We start from the raw sequence: 21,330 nt of genomic DNA, 5'->3' as shown, positions 1-21,330 counted from the left end.
TAGAGGAGAGGCTGAAATCTGCAAAAAAGATCACTGTCAACAAGGCGTGACCACGCCTTACAGCCCATGAGCTCCGCAAAAATCTGTATAGAAGACTACTGTCAACAAGGCGTGACCACACCTTGCGTCCCATGAGCTGTTAAAAGATGGGAAAGAGAGCTTCGAAATTTTCAGAGATTAATTTGTAGTGGACCTATACCTAATTAATTTCTTTTATTTTTGAAAGTGTTGGATCAATAGAACTTTTTTCCACGTATTTAGGGTTTTAATTTATTTAGATCACTCTTAAGCTTATCCTTCCGTATAGGGATAAAATTATATAGGAAGCATATTTTTTTTTTATAAGGATTCTACTATTAGGGTTTAGGGTTTACTTTCTATAAAAGGATGGCTAGATACTTTGAGCATATAATTCATATTCTTATTCTTCTTCTACTCCCTACAATTCTTGTAAATTCTTACTCCACCATGAGTGGCTAAGTTTTTAGTTTTTAATTCAAGAGTGAATAAATTCCAATTGTGATTTTGTGAGGCTTTGTGCTTAACAGATTTTTTTTTAATTCAAGTATTCTTTATTTCTTGTTCGTATTATTTATGAATTATTAATATTGATTGAATTGACGACTCAACTTTGATATTGATCTTTCTATTGCTAAACTTTAAGTTTGTGATCCGTAATTATCATGAACGATTGATACAAGTAGCAAGGAACTGGCTCATGTGTGTAATTATGGCTTATTCGAATTACATAGCTTGCATGATAGGCTCTAGGGAAATAAAAGAACAAGATTGTTTCAATTTCAGTTATCTCAATTGAATTAATGTTGGTTTAGTCATTCTCATTATTTTTAATGCTATCATTAAGTTGATATGGAACGCTATCGTGCCCAGTTGACTAATGGTAAGTTTTGATTTGGATGTTGGGTTTGAGTCAATTATATTAGGAGAATTACACTTGTTGCAGCTTTTTCGAATAAGTAGACTAAGTACTTGAATAGAAGAATTGATATTTTAGCTTATGATCATGATTACAATTGGATGAAATTAGCACTCTTGAATTAGAAATTTGTTAAGATTGATTTTATTTACTTTAATATTCAGCATTTATTATTTTCTGCTTATTTATAATTTTGATTCAAACATTCAAAATCCTCCCTTTTTATTTTACTTTGAGAAGCCATCCATATTGGTTCCCTTGGGATTCGACCTGGTTTCACTATTTCTACAAGTTAGTTTAGGAAAATCAGTAATTTATTTTGAAGGGCTTCGACAACCCATTCAAAGTACAAGGCTCATGCCAATACCATTGCTGAACTTTTATGGATTTAATCTCTGTTGCGAGAAATTGGTATGCTTTCTTCTTCACTTGCTACCTTGTGGTGTGACAATATTGGAGCAATTTACTTATCCTCTAATCCGGTTTTTCATGCTCGTACTAAGCATATTGAGTTCGACTATTATTTTTTAAGGGAACAAATGGCGTTAAGCATCATCCAAATTGGTTTTCTTTCTTCCAATGATCAACTTGGTACACTGGGTGTTAGATTGTTTCAGCAGCATCGCTCTCATCTTCGTCTTCAACCTCACCCACCATTAGCTTGCCGACAAGTATCAAGTAAACCCTAGCTTAACTGCCTGAAAACCTTCCCTTGTATTTCAAATTATAGTTTGTATAAGATATATTATTAGATATTCCAGCCATATATCTTATTTTCAATAGTTGTTATGTAATCTATAGATATATCTAGAGCTGTACTCTTTAAAATATCAATATATACAAAATCATCTACTTCTCTAAACTTAATAACAATGAGCCTTGGTCTTGTCCGCTATTTATCAATCATCCATCCTCGATCACCCTATATGCAAAAATTACATAATTAAATTTATAATTTCAACTTTTTTGACAAATTACAGTTTTTTAGTTAAATATCTTAAATCTAAATATTTTTAAATTTAAAATATTTGTTTGAAATTTCATTTCAAACATAAGAATTAATTGAAAAAATACTAAAAAAATAAATTTTATGTAACACTTACATAAAAATATAAATGGTTTTAATTATAAGACAGCTCCTAAATGCCATTGCGGAATATCTTTATGCTATTTTTTAATTAAAAACAGAAATTTTAATACGCCAATAAATAAAATTATACTAATTATATAAAAATAATTAAGTATCTGAATTTATATTAAAATAATTAAAATTATCTATTATAGCGCAAAAATCTAGTGAAACAGATATTTTGGTTTTCTTGGTCTTCTAGTTCTCTAACTATAGAGCTTTTAGTCTGTCCACACGGAGACATAGAGGCAATATTGTAGAGATTTGATTTTCTTCTCAGTCAAACCCTTTTACCAAAACCAATTTTTAGATTTATTTTTTCTTACAGCAATCAAAATCTCAACAATGTTCTTTTTTAAAAGAGTATATTGCATTGTCCACATAAACAATAACTATTCTATATATATATATATAAATTAAAACTTCTTTTAACTTCTACTTTTTACCTCTTTTCATAAATGTAAATTAATTATTTAATTTAACCATTTAACTAAAATGTAATTAATTTCTGGCATAAATTACTAACACCTTCAAGAGAAGCTAGCATAGTGCAAGAGATTACAGAGGTAAGGTAGTATTCTGCATGGCTACAAAACTGTCCCTTGGATACGGTGCTTATAATTGACTAGAACGGGAAAGCTTGCACACTTTGCAGGATGCAGTTTTTGGCAAACTCTCAGCTCTTTTTATCTCATTTGCTGTTTTTTCCTTTTTTTTTTTTTTTGTTACACGATGTAATAATTTTCACTATAACCTCTCTCCCACTTACAAAGCGAAGCATATAGTTGCTCGGCCGGTTAAATACTATTAATAAAAATAGTAATTCATTGTTCTTAACAATAGGGTCCGGAGACTTCTTGATTCATTATACTATTACTCTAGGATTATATACAACCACATTGAAATAAAATAAATCATTATTTTACATCGAACATAAATATTGAATCGCTATTATGAATTACCATCAATCTACGTTAGATAGTATTCAACGCTAGTATAGTGATAGGTCACAAATAGTTATATTTATTGTGTTTAATTTCCTTGCGATTTGGTTGAATAATGTACTTAATTATGGAAATTATGTTTACTCTGAGTTAGGTGATGAAATATCAAGGATGGAGCAAAATCCAGCCTAAAGACATGTTTTAAGTCATCATTTATCAGAAACCAAGTCTTTTGGAGGAAGTGCAGAAATCTACACAGAAGATCACTGTCGACAAGGCATGACCACGCCTTACAGCCCATAAGCTCCGCAGAAATCTGTGCAGAAGACTACTGTCAACGAGGCGTGACCACGCCTTGCGCCCCATGAGCTGCTAAAAGATGCGAAGGAGAGCTTCGAAATTTTTAGAGTTTTCATTGTGGTGGACCTATCCCTAGTTAATCTCCTCTATTTTTGGAAGTGTTGGATTAATAGAACTTTCTTCCATATATTTAGGGTTTTAATTTATTTAGATCACTTTTAATCTTATCCTTTCTTGTAGGGATAAGATTAAATAGGAAGCTTATTTCTTTCTGATAAGGATTCTATTAGGGTTTAGGGTTTTACTTCTTATATAAGGACGGCTGGAAGTACCTATAAACATACATATTCTTATTATTCTTCTACTCTCTACAATTCTTGTGAATTCTTACTCTACCATGAGTGGCTAAGTTTTTAATTTCTAATTTAAGAGTGAATAAATTCCAATTGTGATTTTGTGAGGCTTTAAGCTTAACAGAATTCTTCTTTAATTCAAGTATTTTTTATTTCTTGTTCTTATTATTTATGAATTATTAATATTGATTGAACTGACGACTCAACTTTGATATTGATTTTTCTATTGCTAAACTTTGAGTTTATGATCCGTAATTGTCATGAACGATTGACATAAGTAGCAAGGAGCTGGCTCATGTGTGTGTGATTACGGCTTATTCGAATTACATAGCTTGCATGATAGGCTCTAGGGAAATAAAGGAACAAGGTTATTTCAATTGCAGTTATCTCAATTAAATTAATGTTGGTTTAGTCATTCTCATTATTCTTAATGCTATCATTAAGTTGATATGGAACGCTATCGTGTCCAGTTGACTAATGATAAGTCTTGATTTGGATGTTGGGTTTGAGTCAATTGTATTAGGAGAATTACACTTATTCCGGCTTTTTCGAATAAGTAGACTAAGTACTTGAATAGAAGAATTGATATTTTACCTATGATCGTGATTACAATTGGATGGAATTAGCACTCTTGAATTGAAAATTTGTTAAGATTGATTTTTATTTACTTTAATATTCAGCCTTCATTATTTTCTGCTTATTTATAATTTTGATTTAAACATTCAAAAATCTCCATTTTATTTTACTTTGAGAAGCTATTTACATTGGTTCTCTTGGGATTCGATCTGGTTTCACTTTTTCTACAAATTAGCTTAAAAAAATCAGTAATTTATTTTGAAGGACTTCAACAACCCGTTCACATAGATTTATTTTTTAAAGTAAAGCGGTGTCAAACCAAAATACTCAACAAGCATTATTTCTTTCTAAAAATTGAAGTGATCCAACCGCACCTTTCAGTGCGACTACTTTATTACAACTTTACTTTAGTGAATAATCCTGTCTTCGGCATTCCCCTCCTTGCTGCTAAGGTAACGATTTCGGCATCGCCAGCTCCCATAGTGGTTATAGGGCTTAATTTATAAGTAGTGCCTAGATATCTCTCCATTCAATATAGCGACGGAATACAATACGTAAATAATCATTGACAATGCTTGTTCATCGAAATCTACGATTTCTTATTTAAATATATACCAGACCCATTTGCATAAATGTAAAACCAATTCAATATCACGAATGAACATGGGTAATTGGGGTAATGAGGACAGTTGCCCCCACCGCTCTATATATATATATATATATATATATATATATATATATATAGGTACAAGTTATTTTTTATTTTGTCCCACTAATTATTTTTAATAATACTAAATTTTTTAATAGCAAGATAGATTCTTCTTGCTACGAAGAATCTATTGGTTGATTGATAATTTGAAATGCTCATTTGCCTTAAATAGGTGTTTTTTTTTATAAAAATAAAGTCATGTTAGAGATACACATTATTAAAAGAAAAAAAAAAGATAATAAAAATTTGTAAAAATAAAGGTCTAACTAATCAAGTGATTAATTCTAATCATTTTAATATTAGTTGGATTCAAATTTAAATTTATTAATTAGTTTCTACTCTATAATTTATTTAACTCCTGTTAATAGTTTTTCCAATTTTATCTATTGTTAATGCATTTTAAATATAAATTATTTTAATTTATTATGAATGAAATATCTCCAATATTCTACAATATAGAAAAGTTTGCCACCTAAAATCTTTTTTTGGCTCCAATTGTTCCTATATACCAGAGGAAACATACTTATAAGAAAATCCCTTTGCCGCATCCCTGTCTGACTTGATGACTAATAATTGTGACTGTCGCCAAGATTAAAAAGTGGCATGATTATGCTTATCGAATATTAATAACATAGTCTTCCCATATTATCTGCATCAAAATAATGCTCATTAAAAATATTGGTGGACCGACTTTTTCATCCAATTTATCATCTTTTGAGTTATACAATGAAAAATATAAACAAGAATAATTAGTTCTTGTTAACTAATAACATTTCTCATCCTCTTTTCTACTTATAATCATTGCAAAGAATTTTTTATTAGACTAAAAAGAGTAAAAGAAAAATGAATTACAAAATAATAAAAACTACAGATGAAAAATTATAATAGACCATAAAGCACACGTGCTGAATCCTCACCCACTTCGACACGTGTACTTCTCTACATATTTTCAAGACGTGGCACTTGCATCCGCACCAGTCCCTTCGTTCCTTTCACCTACTTGTTTTTCGATTTTTTCCTTATTATTTTTATCAAATTTATTTTAATTTGTGTAAAACTACAGTAAAGTTGGTAGAGAAAAATGAAAGAGAAAGCTTTAAAAATATTTATATTATTATTGAGCAATCAATTAGTTGCTACAACACAATAATACAGGACGAGAGATCAGTATTTATACTAATAGTATTAGGGGTAAATTAGATTTTGGAGGTACCAAATTATGCATTTTAAAAATATATTAAATCTTTGATATAACTAAATGATCAATGATCTTCAATTTTAATAACATTAATTAGTTTTTTTAACAAATGTGAAGATTACATCAACAGTCACCAAATTTTACATGTTATAATAAAAAAATTATTAAAATTCCGATTTTAGAAGATATATGACCAGTATTCTTTTTTGTAATAAATTAAAGATTTAATACATTTTAATTATAAAATGTTAAATTTAGTAACTATCTATATAATTTACCATTCAAACGTGTGCTGCTAAAATTAAAATTTAGCGACTATTTAATTATAAATCAAATATTTACTATATTTTTATTACAAAGTGTAAAATATAATAAGCGTGACTGATAATATTACCCTAAAATGTATTTATATACTAAGTGAAGGAAACTGCAACTAAAAATTGATAAAATTGCTTAGACATCAGTTATGGTGAAACATCACATTTAACATCATCCCTTTGCAAGGTTGGTTTCAGTAGATTTCTTAATTAATCACAATTTTTTCACAAACCAAGACTTTATTAAAGCAGAATTTGGGTAAGGTACCCAGTACAAAAACTGACCACCCATATCAACAAAAAATGGAAAATGAAACGCTACAAGAACAAAGATAATATAAAACATAAAACGCACGCGACAAAGTCACTCTCTTGTAACAGTTGCCTTTGCCAAGTTGTCTGCAAATCCATTATTTTCAATACTTAGTCTAATATGTTTAATTTGGAAGCATGCATGTGATTATGCCGGGTACAAATTTGCAGGCAAACGTGGCTTTGCGAGTGCAACTAATGGTTTGGCAAGTGCCAAACTATTCTTAGACTCTGAAAGATCAATGCTTGTCTCATTAGGGGGCACGCTCCAGCTAAACCCTTGAAGAAGCCTAGCAAATAACATAGCAGTCACTGCAGTTCCCAATATGATGCCTGGACAACCTCTTCGTCCTGTACTAAATGAAAGCAAGTTCAAATCAGGCTGCGTCAGCATCACTTGACATCCATTTTTCTTGAAATGACGCTCTGGTTTGAACATGTGTGGTTCATCCCAAATCCGGGGATTCCGGCCGAGGCCGACTCGGCTAAGCAAGACATGGCTACCTTTTGGAATAAAATAGTCAGCAACAGTTGTATCTGCTATGGAGACATGAGGAACATTGAAGAAGACAATAGGGTGGAGGCGAAACGCTTCTTTAGCACATGCTTTTATGTAATTGAGCTGTGGGAAATCTGACTCTTGGACTAGTCTCTCCCTTCCAACAACTCTATCCAATTCTTCTACTGCGTTCTCAAGAAGTTTCGGTTTGTTTATCATCTCTGCAAGTGCCCATTCTAAAGCATTTGATGGATTATCCACTGCTGCCAGCATTATTTCCTACAAATCAATTATTAAAATGCAAGATGCAATAAATTTGAATCTTAACCAACATATTTAATATATACCAAACTGAAAATGACGAAATGAACTTCTTGCAAGAAAAGAACAAGCAAATGGAATTTTCCATAATTCCATTTCATCAATCAGGCAGAAAAATGTTATATTTGGGATGTGTTGTATACGTTGGACAACTTTCATCGGAGAGAAGAAGTAAATAAATATAATAAAAACGATACAAGTAAAAAAATTTATTAAAGATTGAGATATATCACGGATATATATTTCTATAATTAAAATATACAAGACACTTTATCTCTTAACAAAAGATAGCTTTCTACCCCTACTAATATTGTAAGTTATTTATAATACTTATATGATTTTTTATTTATAACTTTAATTATTGATATTCATGACATTTAATAATCTAATCTTTCATATAGTTAGAGCTCTTTAACAACTAATCATTCTTAAAACAATAATATCAAATATTGAAGTTTACATTTTCAATAGTATGCATGTGCGATAGAGTGAGAGAGACAGAGCTTACAGTAATCTGAGCTTTAATCTCTTCTGTTGACAGCAAAGAGTTGCCATTGGCATCTTCTAAATTTATGAAAACGTCAAGCAAGTCGTCCACTTCCTTCTTAGTGCCATCCCTCCATTGTTTGACCCTCGCTTCAATTATGGGATCTTGATATTTTTTTATGATTCCAATAGCATCCTTCATGATCTTCTCATGACCATCCAAGTCAAGCCCTATCAAGCATGGCATATAATCAGACACACAAAATGCATAGGTATGAGCAAGGGCTGTTAAAATCGCATCAACATGCTCTTTTTCCTCGACACCAGGCCCTCCGTCCTTCATTCCCTCCCCGAAGAACCTTTTGTTAAACACCATCTTCCTTATTACATTTCCACAATAGTGCCGTCCTGTGATTCTCACGTCAACTGATCCACCTTCCTCGGCAGTCTTGCATTGGTTATACACATAACGAACAAGGTGATCAGCTTCTTCAAGTCTTTTTCCGTAAAACCACTTGCATTTTTCGGCAGAAAGAAATTGCGTTACCAGCACTCTCCTCATTTTCTTCCATTGTTCTCCTAAGGGCACAAGACCTGTTGTCAAATAACCTCTTGCAGTGAGATCGGTGGACATGGTTAACGGCCTGCTTGCAAAGACAGCATCCTGTACTTTCAAGAATTCACGGCTAATCTCAGGAGAAGTGACAGGAATCACATGAACGTTTCCAAGACGGATACAAGCAATTTCAGTGTTCATTTCTTCCATGAGCTTGTGTATCCATCGAATGGTCGGCTTATTTGCCAGCATCGTTGGCAGGCATCCGACAAGAGGCCAAGGTTTTGGGCCAGGAGGTAGTGGGAGTTGCTTGGCGTTTTGGCTTTCTAGCTTTTGGAATTTGGTCAAGTAAATTAAGGCCAACGCCAAGAGAAGAACTAGGGAACAGGAGTTCAACAATGTTCCGAGAAAGCTAATGCCAATTCCTGCAAAATCTGGTGTGCAATGAAGAGAAGCTAGCCTAGTGCAAGATATTACAGAGATAGCGTTCTGCATGGCCACAAAACTGTCCATCGACATGCTGCTTATAATTTACTAGAACTGGAAAGCTTGCATGCTTTGCAGGATGCTGTTTCTAGCAAACTCTCAGCTCTTTTATCTCATTTGATTTTTTCTTTTCCTTCTTTTTTTGTTTACACAATGTAATAATTAACCCTATAACCTCTCCCATTTATAGGGCTGAATCCAAAATCTACGATGTAATTCAATATAGCAATGCAATAGAATGTTTGTTACATCTGAATAATACAGGACGAGGGATCCGTATTTATGCATTTATTTATACTGTATATACCATATATTTTTGCTTTTATTTATACATTTATCCAAATCATAAGTTAACTATATACTAAATCTTCTTCTATACATTTATACATACCATTTACACATTATGGAATTCAAGTTTAATTTGGCCATACAACATATATGTTATTTGTCTGTTTAACTTTTTGTAACACCCTATTTCTCCTTATTATTATTTTATTTTATTTTATTTCAAATTATCTAAGGTATCATTTTTATTTCCTTATCATTTCATAACTAACTTCATTTATGCATTCATGTATATACATGCTAGAGCTATTTTCGTAATATGATCCCCTTTAACAAGCGATCAAAATTAAGTTAAAACGAGCTAAAGATATGAAAAAATAACGGATGAGATGGAATAAAAGGATTGCAGAGTGGCAATTTTAAGTCCAAAGTTTTTTTATCTAAATTTGATATATGTCTTTTCTTATATATTAAACCGGTAGATAATATTTATTAGTTTTAAATAATAAAGTATATGTCAATCATTAAATACCAAAGTATAAAACACTCATTAATATATATCACTCTTCTATTAGTTATAGTATATATACTGTGCAACGATTTCGGCATGACCAGCTCCCATAGTTAAAGGGATTAACCTATAAGTAGTGCCTAGCTATCTCTCCATTCAATATAGCAACGAAATACAATATGTATAATCATCGACAATGCTTGTTCATCGAAATCTCCAATTCTTCTTTAAATATTTACCGGACTCACTTGCATAAATGTGAACCCATTCAACATCACAAATGAACATGAATAATTGGGGCAATGGGGACAGTTGCCCCCACCGCTCTATCATATATATATATATATATATATATATATATATATATATAGGTAAAGGTTTTTTTTTTTTTGCCCGACTATGATTCTTCTTGCTACGAAGAAATATTGGTCCATTGATGATTTGAAATTCTCATTTGCCTTAAATAGGTGTTTTCATTTTTTTTTATACTTTCTTTTTTTATAAAAACAAAATTATGTTAGAGATCTCATATTATTAAAAAAAAAAAGAGATAATAATAATTTATAAAAATGAAGGTCTAACTAATAAAAAGATTAGTTCTAGTCATTTTAATATTAGTCTGACTCAAATTCAAATTTATTAATTGGCTTCTGCACTCTATGATTTATTTAACTCCCATCTAATTAAATAAATTTAAATTATAATATTCTATTAGAGCAGGTTTGTCTAATTTCTTAATTTTCTAACTTTTTATCTGAATGTCTAATTTAACGATCCGGTCCGATGTTGCCGCTCTCTTTCAATTCAATTCAAATTTTAAAGAAGTGATTTCAATTTCAAGTGACAACTAGATGTCACAGTCAAATATCTGTTGTATTTGAAGGGGAGTATTAGAAATCTCACATTATTAAAGAATAAGAGATAACAATAATTCATAAAGATGGACCAAAGTTACTAGTTCTTGTGATTTTAGTATTAGTTGGACCAAACACAAATCCTTGGGTTTTTTTTTTTTTTTTTTTTTTGTCTTAGGTTGGTATATTTTTCATGGTATGCTCCATAAAGGAATTGGCGAGGCTTAAGACTTTGTTGTCTTCTAGATGATTTAGCAAGCTTAGTGCATCATTCATCAATATATACATTGTGAATCAATATTTTTTATTACAAAATACGTACTATAAAACTAAAAAAGATAAAATAAGCAGAGTTTGAAAAATTACATATATTTAGTATTTTTAATTTTAAAACATGTAAGATATGTTATATATTATATTTTAAGATTTTATTGATATTTTTATTATTTTAAAATTTAAAATATTTCTTTGAATACCTTATGTCTTTCCAGCTTTATCTATTGTTAATGCATTTTAAATACAAATTATTTTAATTTATTATGAATGAAATATCTCAATATAGAAAAGTTTGCCCCCTAAAATCTTTTTTTCTGGCTCCAATTTATTTTAATTTGTGGAAAATGAAAGAGAAAACTTTAAAAATATTTATATTATTACTTAGCAATCAATTAGTTGCTACAACAGAATAATACAGGACGAGGGATCTGTACTTTATACTAATAATTTAATACCTGTATTGATTATACTATTAAAAGCATAAGTTAACTTTTTACTAAATCTTCTTTCTATAACATTTAGTTATGGAATTCATAACTAACCTCATTTATCTCTTTTACTTTTTGCCACGCAGCAGTTATTTTATTTGTCTATTTTACTTCTTGTAACACCCATAACTTTTTATTATTATTTTATTTTATTTCAAATTATTTAAGGTATTATTTTTATTTTCTTTTGATTTCATAACTAAACTCATTTATCCAACCAGATGTGGTTGAACTAGTCCATCTTTGTTATTCTTATAGCTTAATGGATTGAGATTTACATTACTATATATTCTACGGTTTGAAAAAAAAAATAAAAAATTAAATAGTTGGCCTAATTTGAGCTAAGGTTGAGCATGGATTTCGGTAATTCACGCCTGAATCAAATAATTATACCAGAAAATATAAAAATTGAAATAATCAAAATTTTTTATAACCGAATTGAACTGATCCGAATTTTTACTATTACGGTATAGTACTGATTCTTTAGTAAAAAATTTATACTATAACCGTACCAGAACCGATCCGTATTGTACTGATCCAAACCAAACCGTAGAACTGAATTTTTTACATACATTTACTAATAATTATTTATATTATATAAATAATTCCTATTAAAAATAACTATAATATTAGAAAATATTTTATACTCTATAAAAAATTATTTTATATTTATGATTTTATATAATTCAAGCAATTATTATTGAAATAAGGAAAAAATTTATTTTCTTTACATAATAAGAAAAGGAAAGGAACATAAAAAAGAGTCAATTTTGCTTCGCGTTCAATAATTGACAATAAATAAAAAGATATTTATTTTCATCTAAAACTCTTCTTTTTATACTTCTCATATACTAACAAATAAAAAATAAATAAAAAACAAAGCCCTCTTTTGTATCACCTTTTTTATATGTATAAATAATCATTCAAAGATTTTCACTATCCAATTTTCTGTTTCCTACAGGTAAGAACACTTCTCTATTTTTACTTTTGTTTTTACTTCTAATTTGTCTCTTACTTTTGTTTTTATTTCTAAATTTCAATGCTTTATATTATTTCTTTAATATTGTCTATGAGTAAGCAAAGTCTGGTATTTTGGTTATATATGGATTTCTATTTCTGTTTCATTTTTTTTTTTAGTTGAAATTTTGAAGATTGTTTCAAATTGCGTTTATGTTTGTCGGTTTGTCAACTTTCACTATTTTAGATTGTTTATTTGAATTTTCTAACTAAATTCTTTAGCTACATTTATTAATAATTATTTATATATAAAAACAATACCTATTAAAAATAAATATAATATTATAATATACTTTATACTCTATAAAAAATATAAGTTATATATATTAATATATTATATAATGTAGTAATACTAGTATACATACTACAATACTAAATTTGTAATTTACTATCTACTAACTTAAATCCTAATACTTTTTTTACTTACCACATACTACAACAGCCACCGCCGCACCTATATTGTTTTGGACTTATATTTTAGTGCTACATAAAGTTTGTAAATTTATTCTTTTTAATGATTGTTGTCTGCAAAATATTTTTACGGTAGCAGTATCAAATACATTTGAACATTGAATGAATTATTATACTTGCAAGTGACTGAATTGCAAAACAGATTGTTTAAGAATGTGATTATAATTCTAATTCAGATTTTCATGCTTTTTTTTTAGGTTGGTAATTATATTTTCTCTAAACGTATTTGATTAAATATGAGATTTAAAGTAATGCTTTTTTAATTTTTTAGAACTGAAAATAGCACCGAACTGAATTGTATTCAACCGTAAAAATTAAAATAATACTGTACGGGTGCATTTACATTTGGTACGGTATTCATACCTTCAATTTTAAAAAAACTGAGATTTTGTATGGTGCTGATGATTTATAGATAATCGAATTAGACCGATTCATGCTCAGCTCTAATTTGGGCAGGGTCATTACATGCCAACGCGCTGAAGGAGAGAGATTCCGTGATTGGAAGTTTTAGTCACTAAAACTTTGGCTCCTCTATTGACAGCCCACAACCACTGTCTGCCGTCACTGTTGCTATCGCTGAATTCATCGACAACTCTTCTACCCTCTTTCTCTTCCCTAGCTGCAGCCTCGAACAACAACCTTCCTTCCTCTCCCTACTAGTCGTTTCCTTTTATTCTTCTTCTTGTTTCACTTACCCCTAGTTATTTACCCTTAAACCACCAACTTGCTTTATCCTTTCAATAAAGCCACTAATTTTTTATATTTGGGATAGATTAGAATCATTAAAATATATTTTTTTAAGTTTTGCGTGATATTTTTGCATCTCAATCCAATATTTAAAATCAAACTTTTATTTTAACCTCCTTTATATAAATAAATATTAGTTTAATCCTTTGGTTAATTTACTAAGTCAAATACATTAAAATCTAAATACTCAAATTATTACTATTACATAACACTATAAATACTAAACTAAATCCGTTATTAAGCCCTGTAGTTTTATATTATTTATTTAAATAATAAAACTTACATAAATCAAATAAATAAAGCCAATAAATATCACATTATTATTAATAATAAAGTTAAATCTTTAAATAGCACCTTTAATTATAGGTCACTTTATTCAAAATCATAATCATATGCTCATTACTAGAATATATTATATGTGTATTACTTGAATAATATGATATCATTATTATCATTATTATTCTGCCTCTAATTTATATGTGCTAATCTATTATTTATTTTCAAGGATTAAATCGTATATATTAATCCTAAAGAAACTTAGAATGTTATATATTATATAGGTCACACTTATAAATTTAATTTAACAATATATATATATATCTCAATATTAGTAAAATATAAAGATTGGATATTCCTTCCCCATTTCTAATGAGAAACTTCATCCACTTGTAATGGGAAAAATAAATATTATGTGATTCTTAAGGATTTAAGGCCCAGTTATCACGAATCAAGAAGGAGCCATGAGACCTAAGGCTTGGTCTTGGTCTTGTCCTCTATTGACCAATCATTCACCCCAATTTAAGCACTTGGCACGAGCCATGGGACATAAAGCTTGGTCTTGGTTTTGTCCTCTATTCATCAATCATTCACCCCAATTTAAGTACTTGGCACGAGCCATGAGACATAAGGCTTGGTAGTGGTCTTGTCCTCTATTTATCAATCATTTCCCCCAATTTAAGCACTTCGCACGTTATTATTTGAAAGAAAGAAAAAAATAAATTGTACGTTTTCGTGTAAGAAATAACAACCAAGTATTTAAGGGTGACCTGATCCATAGAGATAACAGCTCTACAAGTATCTTCTGCTTTATTGATATGTACAAAAAATTATTTTCAAATTTTTAATGTAATATATTAATAAAATAAAATAAAATATGTGATTACAATTATGAAAAGAAAATTTATTGTTAAAACATTTTAATTTTTAAAAATCTAAATATATTTATTACAATTAACATGTTATTTGAATTCAATAATATAAATTTAGAATTTAAGTTCATAATTTCTTTTTTTGACCATTAAATCATATATTCAATGATTTGATGAAATCGATTTAATAGTCAAATAATAAAATTAGGAATTGTTAAATTTTAAATTTTTTTTATCAAATACGAGCAGCATAATAATGATAATTAAATACATTTTTTCTTCATGATTTATAATTATATATCTTTTTGTCTTAAAAACACATACTAGTAGTTATAAACTAATGAAACTATATGGTATTTTTTTGTACTTATTTTTTTATTTTATTGAATTGTGAAGTATAATAATATGAGATTTTATTGGGTAAATAGTTCTATTGATACTAAGATTTTGGTCTATGTTTTTAGTTGGTATCAATATTTTAAGTTTTCTCTTTTTCATACCAAAATTTTAATTTCCATTATAGACAATGGTGTCTATTCAAAATCTGTTTAATTTCTTATGATGTAAAGGGCGGAGCTCCACATCAGCATCCCAAGCATTTCAATCTAACTTCTAATGGTGCCATTCTCAATTATTATTTCATTTTATTTTTCAAATTACTTTTATAAAGAACAAGTAAATTGATTGATATAATTTTTTTCAAAAGCAATGAAAGAAATAGTTTATAAAAAATTTTAAAAATTAATATTTTAAATAAAAAAATTATAGATCTGCTTTTCTAATACCCAACAGCAAAATCAGACATACCCTAAATGTCCTGCATAAACTTTGATGGATAAAAAAAAGATGAATAAATATCAGAAGATAAATAAATAACAAGGTGGAACATATAAGGTTTTAAATATATTATGTACTAAAAAATATAATCCTTAATTATTTCATTCACTTATCAAATAAAGTTATCTTCAAGCAAAATTATGACTAATAAATCCAAAATCAAAATAAAATCAAACATAATAATACATAATAATAGATTTATCCTACTAACTAGCAATTCTGGTTGCAATGGCATTTTTTACCCGGTGTAATTCTAGTCATACATATGTAGACAATATGCCCCAAAAGACAACCACTTAGTATACATCTTAAGCAATACATATATATTCCATGTTGTCCAAAAGACAGTATATTTTATTTGACACCTAATATTTAAGGTGTAATATCTTAGATCACATAAATAAATATATACACATTTATCCGGTTAAAAAAGATTATATGCATATATTAAGAAAAACTAAAAGTATCATTCTTCAATTCCAATTTCTATAGAGAATAATTAAATTATAAATCACCTTTACATAAATGATTTTTAAGAAAAACATTTCATGAAATCATAAGTATATAAATAGTAGAGTAAAAAAAATATAATGTCATAATTTTATCAACTCCCCTAAGATACAGGACTCTTAATCGAATCCTCAATCGAACTATAATCTTGCATAATCTGCTAACTTCAAACAGTTATTTAAGCATTTAACTCTATAAATCACGTACAGATATAATCTGGAAATAATTGTAACCTTTTTTTGCTAACAATGCTTATCTAATCTCTAGTATCTAATATCTAATATCTCCTTCTTGGCAATCATTAATTTTTATAATTAACTTAGTCAATTATCTTAATAACTAATCCACATTATCCACTATTAGACTTCAACTTTTAATTAATAGGAGTATTAACAATAATAATAATAATAATAATATCACATTATCGTAACATCAATTATCAACCAATATTTATATATAATTAAATACCTCAATTCCTAACTATAAGATCTATAGTTATTTATTTAATTATATATAATTATTGGTTGATAATTGATGATATGATAAAGTGATTTGTTACTAAAATTTTTAATACTCTTACTAATTAAATGGTGAAGATTAATCGGTGGATTAGGTGGTATACCAAGTAACGGATTGGACTCTAAGACTATCATGACAGAAGAAAGTGCAGCGGAGTGGGCTGTAGACATGGCAAGGAATGACAGGGGTACACCAAGTAGAGGATCCTGCATGGTTGGAGGGGGGCGGGTTTGGCCTCCTAGATTTTCTTTTTAAAATAAGATTTGATCGGATAATATCTGCTATATTTATTTTATATATTTTATATTAAAATTATATTTTTATTAATTTTTTAAATATATTTATTTAATATATTAATTATTATTATAACTTTTTAAAAGAATAAAATCTAGATTTAAATTATTTTTATTTTTTTAAAGTTATATTTATTTGTTTATAATTTATAAATAGAATATATATTTATATATTTTATGTATAATTCATAATAAATTATAAGACGGAAAGGGGCAGAGTGGCTTAAACCCATTTCTCCCCGTCATTAGTAGCAGAGCAGATATTTCCCGCTCCAGTAAGATCAGGTTATGAGTTTATTCACAGGTACGGAGCAAATTGCCATCTTTAAGCCCCTCTGGATGGATCTTTCAAATCAATACCGATGCTGCTCTTGCAAAACCAACTCAAGGTCTCTCTGGTCTTGGTCTTATGGTTCGTGACAGTCCAGGGAAATTTTTAGCAGCTGGTTCTCATCATATAACTCAGCTCCTTCCAGTTGATATTGTTGAAGCAATGGCTGTAAAGGAAGGCATTATTTTAGCTGCTCATGTTAACTGCTTATCAGCGATTGTTGCATCTGACTCGTCTGAGATCGTTAAGCTGATACACTCGGATATCCCGATACTGGCTGAATTGGATCTATTATCTCTGAAGTGAAGGAATTGCTGGATGCCCACCCCAATTCTGTAGCTCACCACCTTGCTAAGCTGGGCCTATCCTATTCTTCAAACAGAACCTGTATTGTTGGCGATCCTGCTTGCATTCAATACGCTGTGCAACATGATTTCCAGCTCTCTTTGGAATGTTTTCCAATTCAAAAAGAATAATAAATGATTTTTTTTATATATTTATTTAATCTCCTTGATTTTAATCATCGAATTCTTGACATGGGCCGTCTCTTTAATTATCAGCAATATATACTTAGAGGTGGCAAATGGATAGTATGGATAGGCTTGAGTTGAATATCAAGAGAATGATCTTAAATAACCCATTGATTTATATATATGATCCATTTAAAGTTTATATGGGTATTTAGATTTATATAATTTATATAAATTTTTATCCACTCATTTACCTAGTTAGTAGTATTAATTCAATCATTTTTAATTAAAAAATATTTTGAATATTTTATTATTATTATTATTATTATTATTATTATTATAGACCTTAGTTTATTTTATTATTATTAGTACTCAAATTTGGTAAAATATTTTAATTTTATCAGCGTTATTATTATAAATAAATTCAACTGACACAATTATTTTTATATTTCTCTTAATTTTATCTGTATAATTTTATTAGCTTCACTTTCTCTCTGGTGAAGTCTTTTTTATAGTTTTTAAATATATTATCAGTACAATATTTTGTTTTTATGTTATTACATTAAATTTATAAAAAAAGAAGCATATAGAACCGAGAAGAAATTTTAAGTAGAAATTTATTTTATCCTTTTTATTTTTATATTTCTAAATTTTTTTCATTGTGATACAATTATGTGTCAAGAAGTATATGTTTATTTCTATGAATAACAAATATGATAAATTCCATTCAAAAAAAATTCGTATTACAAATCTCTTTTATTTTTATATTTTATATTTTATTTATTATTAAACTAAATTTTAGTATATTTAATTAAACTACTTAGCACTGCTGCCATCAATATTTCCTGCAAAAATTGATAGTTGATATTTAATTATTGAAATTAGTTGGTCATGCACGCTTAATTTGATATATTCATTTAAAAAACTCACCAGTTGATATTTAGCTTTGTTGAAATCAGTTACTAAAATGGAAGATGCAATAAATTTGATTCTTAACCAACGTATTTAATGTATGCCGAACTCGATATATATATATATATATATATATATATATATATATATATATATATATATATATATATATATATATATATATATATATATATATATATATATATATATATATATATATCGTTTTAGTAATTTATTGGTATATTTTATATACATAATATGTAAGAATATGTGCTTATTACCTCGTTTTATCTTTATTGTCTAACTTCAAGTAACAATAGCCAAAGAGAGAGAATATCAGCCAAAAATGCATAAATTGACTTTAATTGGACTGCAGCTATAAAAGGCTCGGAATGAAGACACGTGGACTACTAAAATTGTAGGCTTAGCCGAGTTTATCAATATTCACGAAGAAAAATAATTAATTATGATGTAATTAAGATAAATTATCTTTTTTGAGCTGTTTATTTTGTTTGGGGTAGTTAAGAGATAACTATAGCAGTGTTATGTTTAGAGAAGGACTCTGAAAAAAGAATCTTTACAAGAAGTAGAGCAGTTAAACAAGGAGAGCATCATTCTATTATTCTTCTCTCTGTAAATTCTCTATAGTTCGTCTTCTACAACATTTAGTTAGTTTTGCATTATTCTTTCAAAGATCATATAAGTTTTTCAGGACGTGGAGAGTGAGGATCAATCTTCTTCATCCCTTGAAGAACTTCTGGATTTTAAGAGAGCTTTAATTCTTTGTTTTGTATTTCTTATATCTTTCTATTTAATTACAAGAACCGTTGAATTAAATATGTCAGGCTAAGTTCCATAAGTGTTTAGTTTGACTTTCTACTTATGTATGAATCTTATATATTATGAGTTTAAAAAATAAATTCTTTACCTTCATACATGTATTAGTTTCATCTACTATTGTTGATTGACCATTAAATCAATTTTAATAGTAATAATGTGTTATGAAAATCTTTAGGTTAAAAGTATTAGAAATATCATTTTTACTTTAATCTATGTTGGTATAAGAAACCTAGATTGCATCATTAGCTTGAGTGACTTAGGGAAAAGGTACATTACCATCTCATTCATTAGATTTGGACCTAAAGGAAAATAAAGGGATTACTAAGTATAAGCTAGACTAAACACTAATTTATCATATACATTAAATAATTTATTTACATATTTATTTTCTATTTTATTTAATTTCTTTTATAAACCTCCAAAACTATTATCAAAACATTGGCTTAGAGTGTTTAGATTTATATTTAGATAATTTTGTATGATAGTTGGTCTTTATAATATATGCTCTACGGGTGATTCATCAACTCAAAATACCTACAACTTGAGATCAGCTGTTAAAAAGGCAGAAGGAGACCAAGAAGTAGAGAGTGAGTTTGTACCTCTAAGAGAAAAATAATTTGAAGAAAAGCTAGAACAAGGATTTGAAGAAGAGATTGAAATAATGGCTAATGACCAAAAGAGAAGTTGCAGCTTAAAGGCAAATGGCTATGAAAGATTATGCTAATCCCATAACTGGTAACACTACTTCATGCATAATTTTAAGTGATGCATTTAAGAATTATAAACTTAAAAACATTCATTTTAAAATTGATTCCTTCATTCTATGGTATGCCTAGTGAAGGTGAATTAATATTTGTTTAGAAATTTTATGCTATAGTTCATATATTCCATTATCTAGACTAAATAAATACGAACTAAGCATGAGATGTTTTCCTTACTCATTAAAAGAGAAAGCAAAGACTTGGTTAATGACCTTGCTTTCTAATTCTCTGAGAATTTGAGATGAAGTTTATCAAAAATTTATGAGTAAATTTTACTCATCAAAATACCAAAGAGTTAAGGGCTGAAATTTCCAACTTTTATCAAAAGGATACTGAATCCTTTCATAAAGCATGAGATCGCTTCAAATCACTTTTACTGCAATGCCCACACCATGGATACCCACTTCCTGTGACTGACAAATTATTCTATGATGGTTTAACATAACAATATCAATATATGGTTGATAATGTAGCTGGGAGTGCTATGTTAGAAAAAACTGTTGATGAGGTTTATGATATCTTTGAGATGTTAGGAGCCAATTCACAATAAAAGAGTGTGAAAACAAAAAGATTAGGAGGGAATGAAGTTGTGTCTAATAATGAGATGGCTATACAAATAGCTGAATTAACTAAATAAGTTAAAGATACTTACTTCAGTTAGGAATGTACCAAGTATTGAGGTATGTGGTGTTTATGGTCATGGTGCTAATGTTTACTCATCTTATGAGATTTATGCAGGAAGTAATTATGAACAAGTTAATGATAGAATCTTATCAGCCTAGGCAATCTAGAAATAATTCATACTCCAACACTTACAATCCAGGATGGAGGAACCATCCAAATTTTTTCCTAGAGAAATAATGATCAAAACCCACCACAGATACCCTAGGTTATATCATTAGCTTGAGTGACTGAATGGGTTGTCGAAGCCCTTCAA

At 28.7% G+C, this 21,330-nt stretch overlaps 1 protein-coding gene and 1 non-coding gene across 2 annotated transcripts; both read right to left on the bottom strand.

The window, feature by feature from the left end:
- Positions 1-6,665: 6,665 nt before the first annotated feature.
- Positions 6,666-9,298, bottom strand: LOC8275042 (phenylalanine N-monooxygenase CYP79D16). The gene is made up of 2 exons (XM_002523392.4): positions 8,104-9,298; positions 6,666-7,553 (listed from the first exon to the last, which is right to left on the bottom strand). Exons 1-2 carry the CDS (start codon positions 9,154-9,156, stop codon positions 6,924-6,926), a joined length of 1,683 nt encoding a protein of 560 aa, XP_002523438.2. The 5' UTR covers positions 9,157-9,298; the 3' UTR covers positions 6,666-6,923.
- An 11,387-nt stretch (positions 9,299-20,685) lies between these two features.
- LOC112535537 lies at positions 20,686-20,793 on the bottom strand. The gene has a single exon (XR_003079648.1). It is a non-coding gene; the product is annotated as a small nucleolar RNA R71 (small nucleolar RNA).
- Positions 20,794-21,330: the final 537 nt, after the last annotated feature.

Source organism: Ricinus communis, chromosome 2 (genome assembly GCF_019578655.1).
Source record: "Ricinus communis isolate WT05 ecotype wild-type chromosome 2, ASM1957865v1, whole genome shotgun sequence".
Classification (NCBI taxonomy): Eukaryota; Viridiplantae; Streptophyta; class Magnoliopsida; order Malpighiales; family Euphorbiaceae; genus Ricinus; species Ricinus communis.
This window is presented reverse-complemented; position numbering and strand designations above follow the sequence as displayed.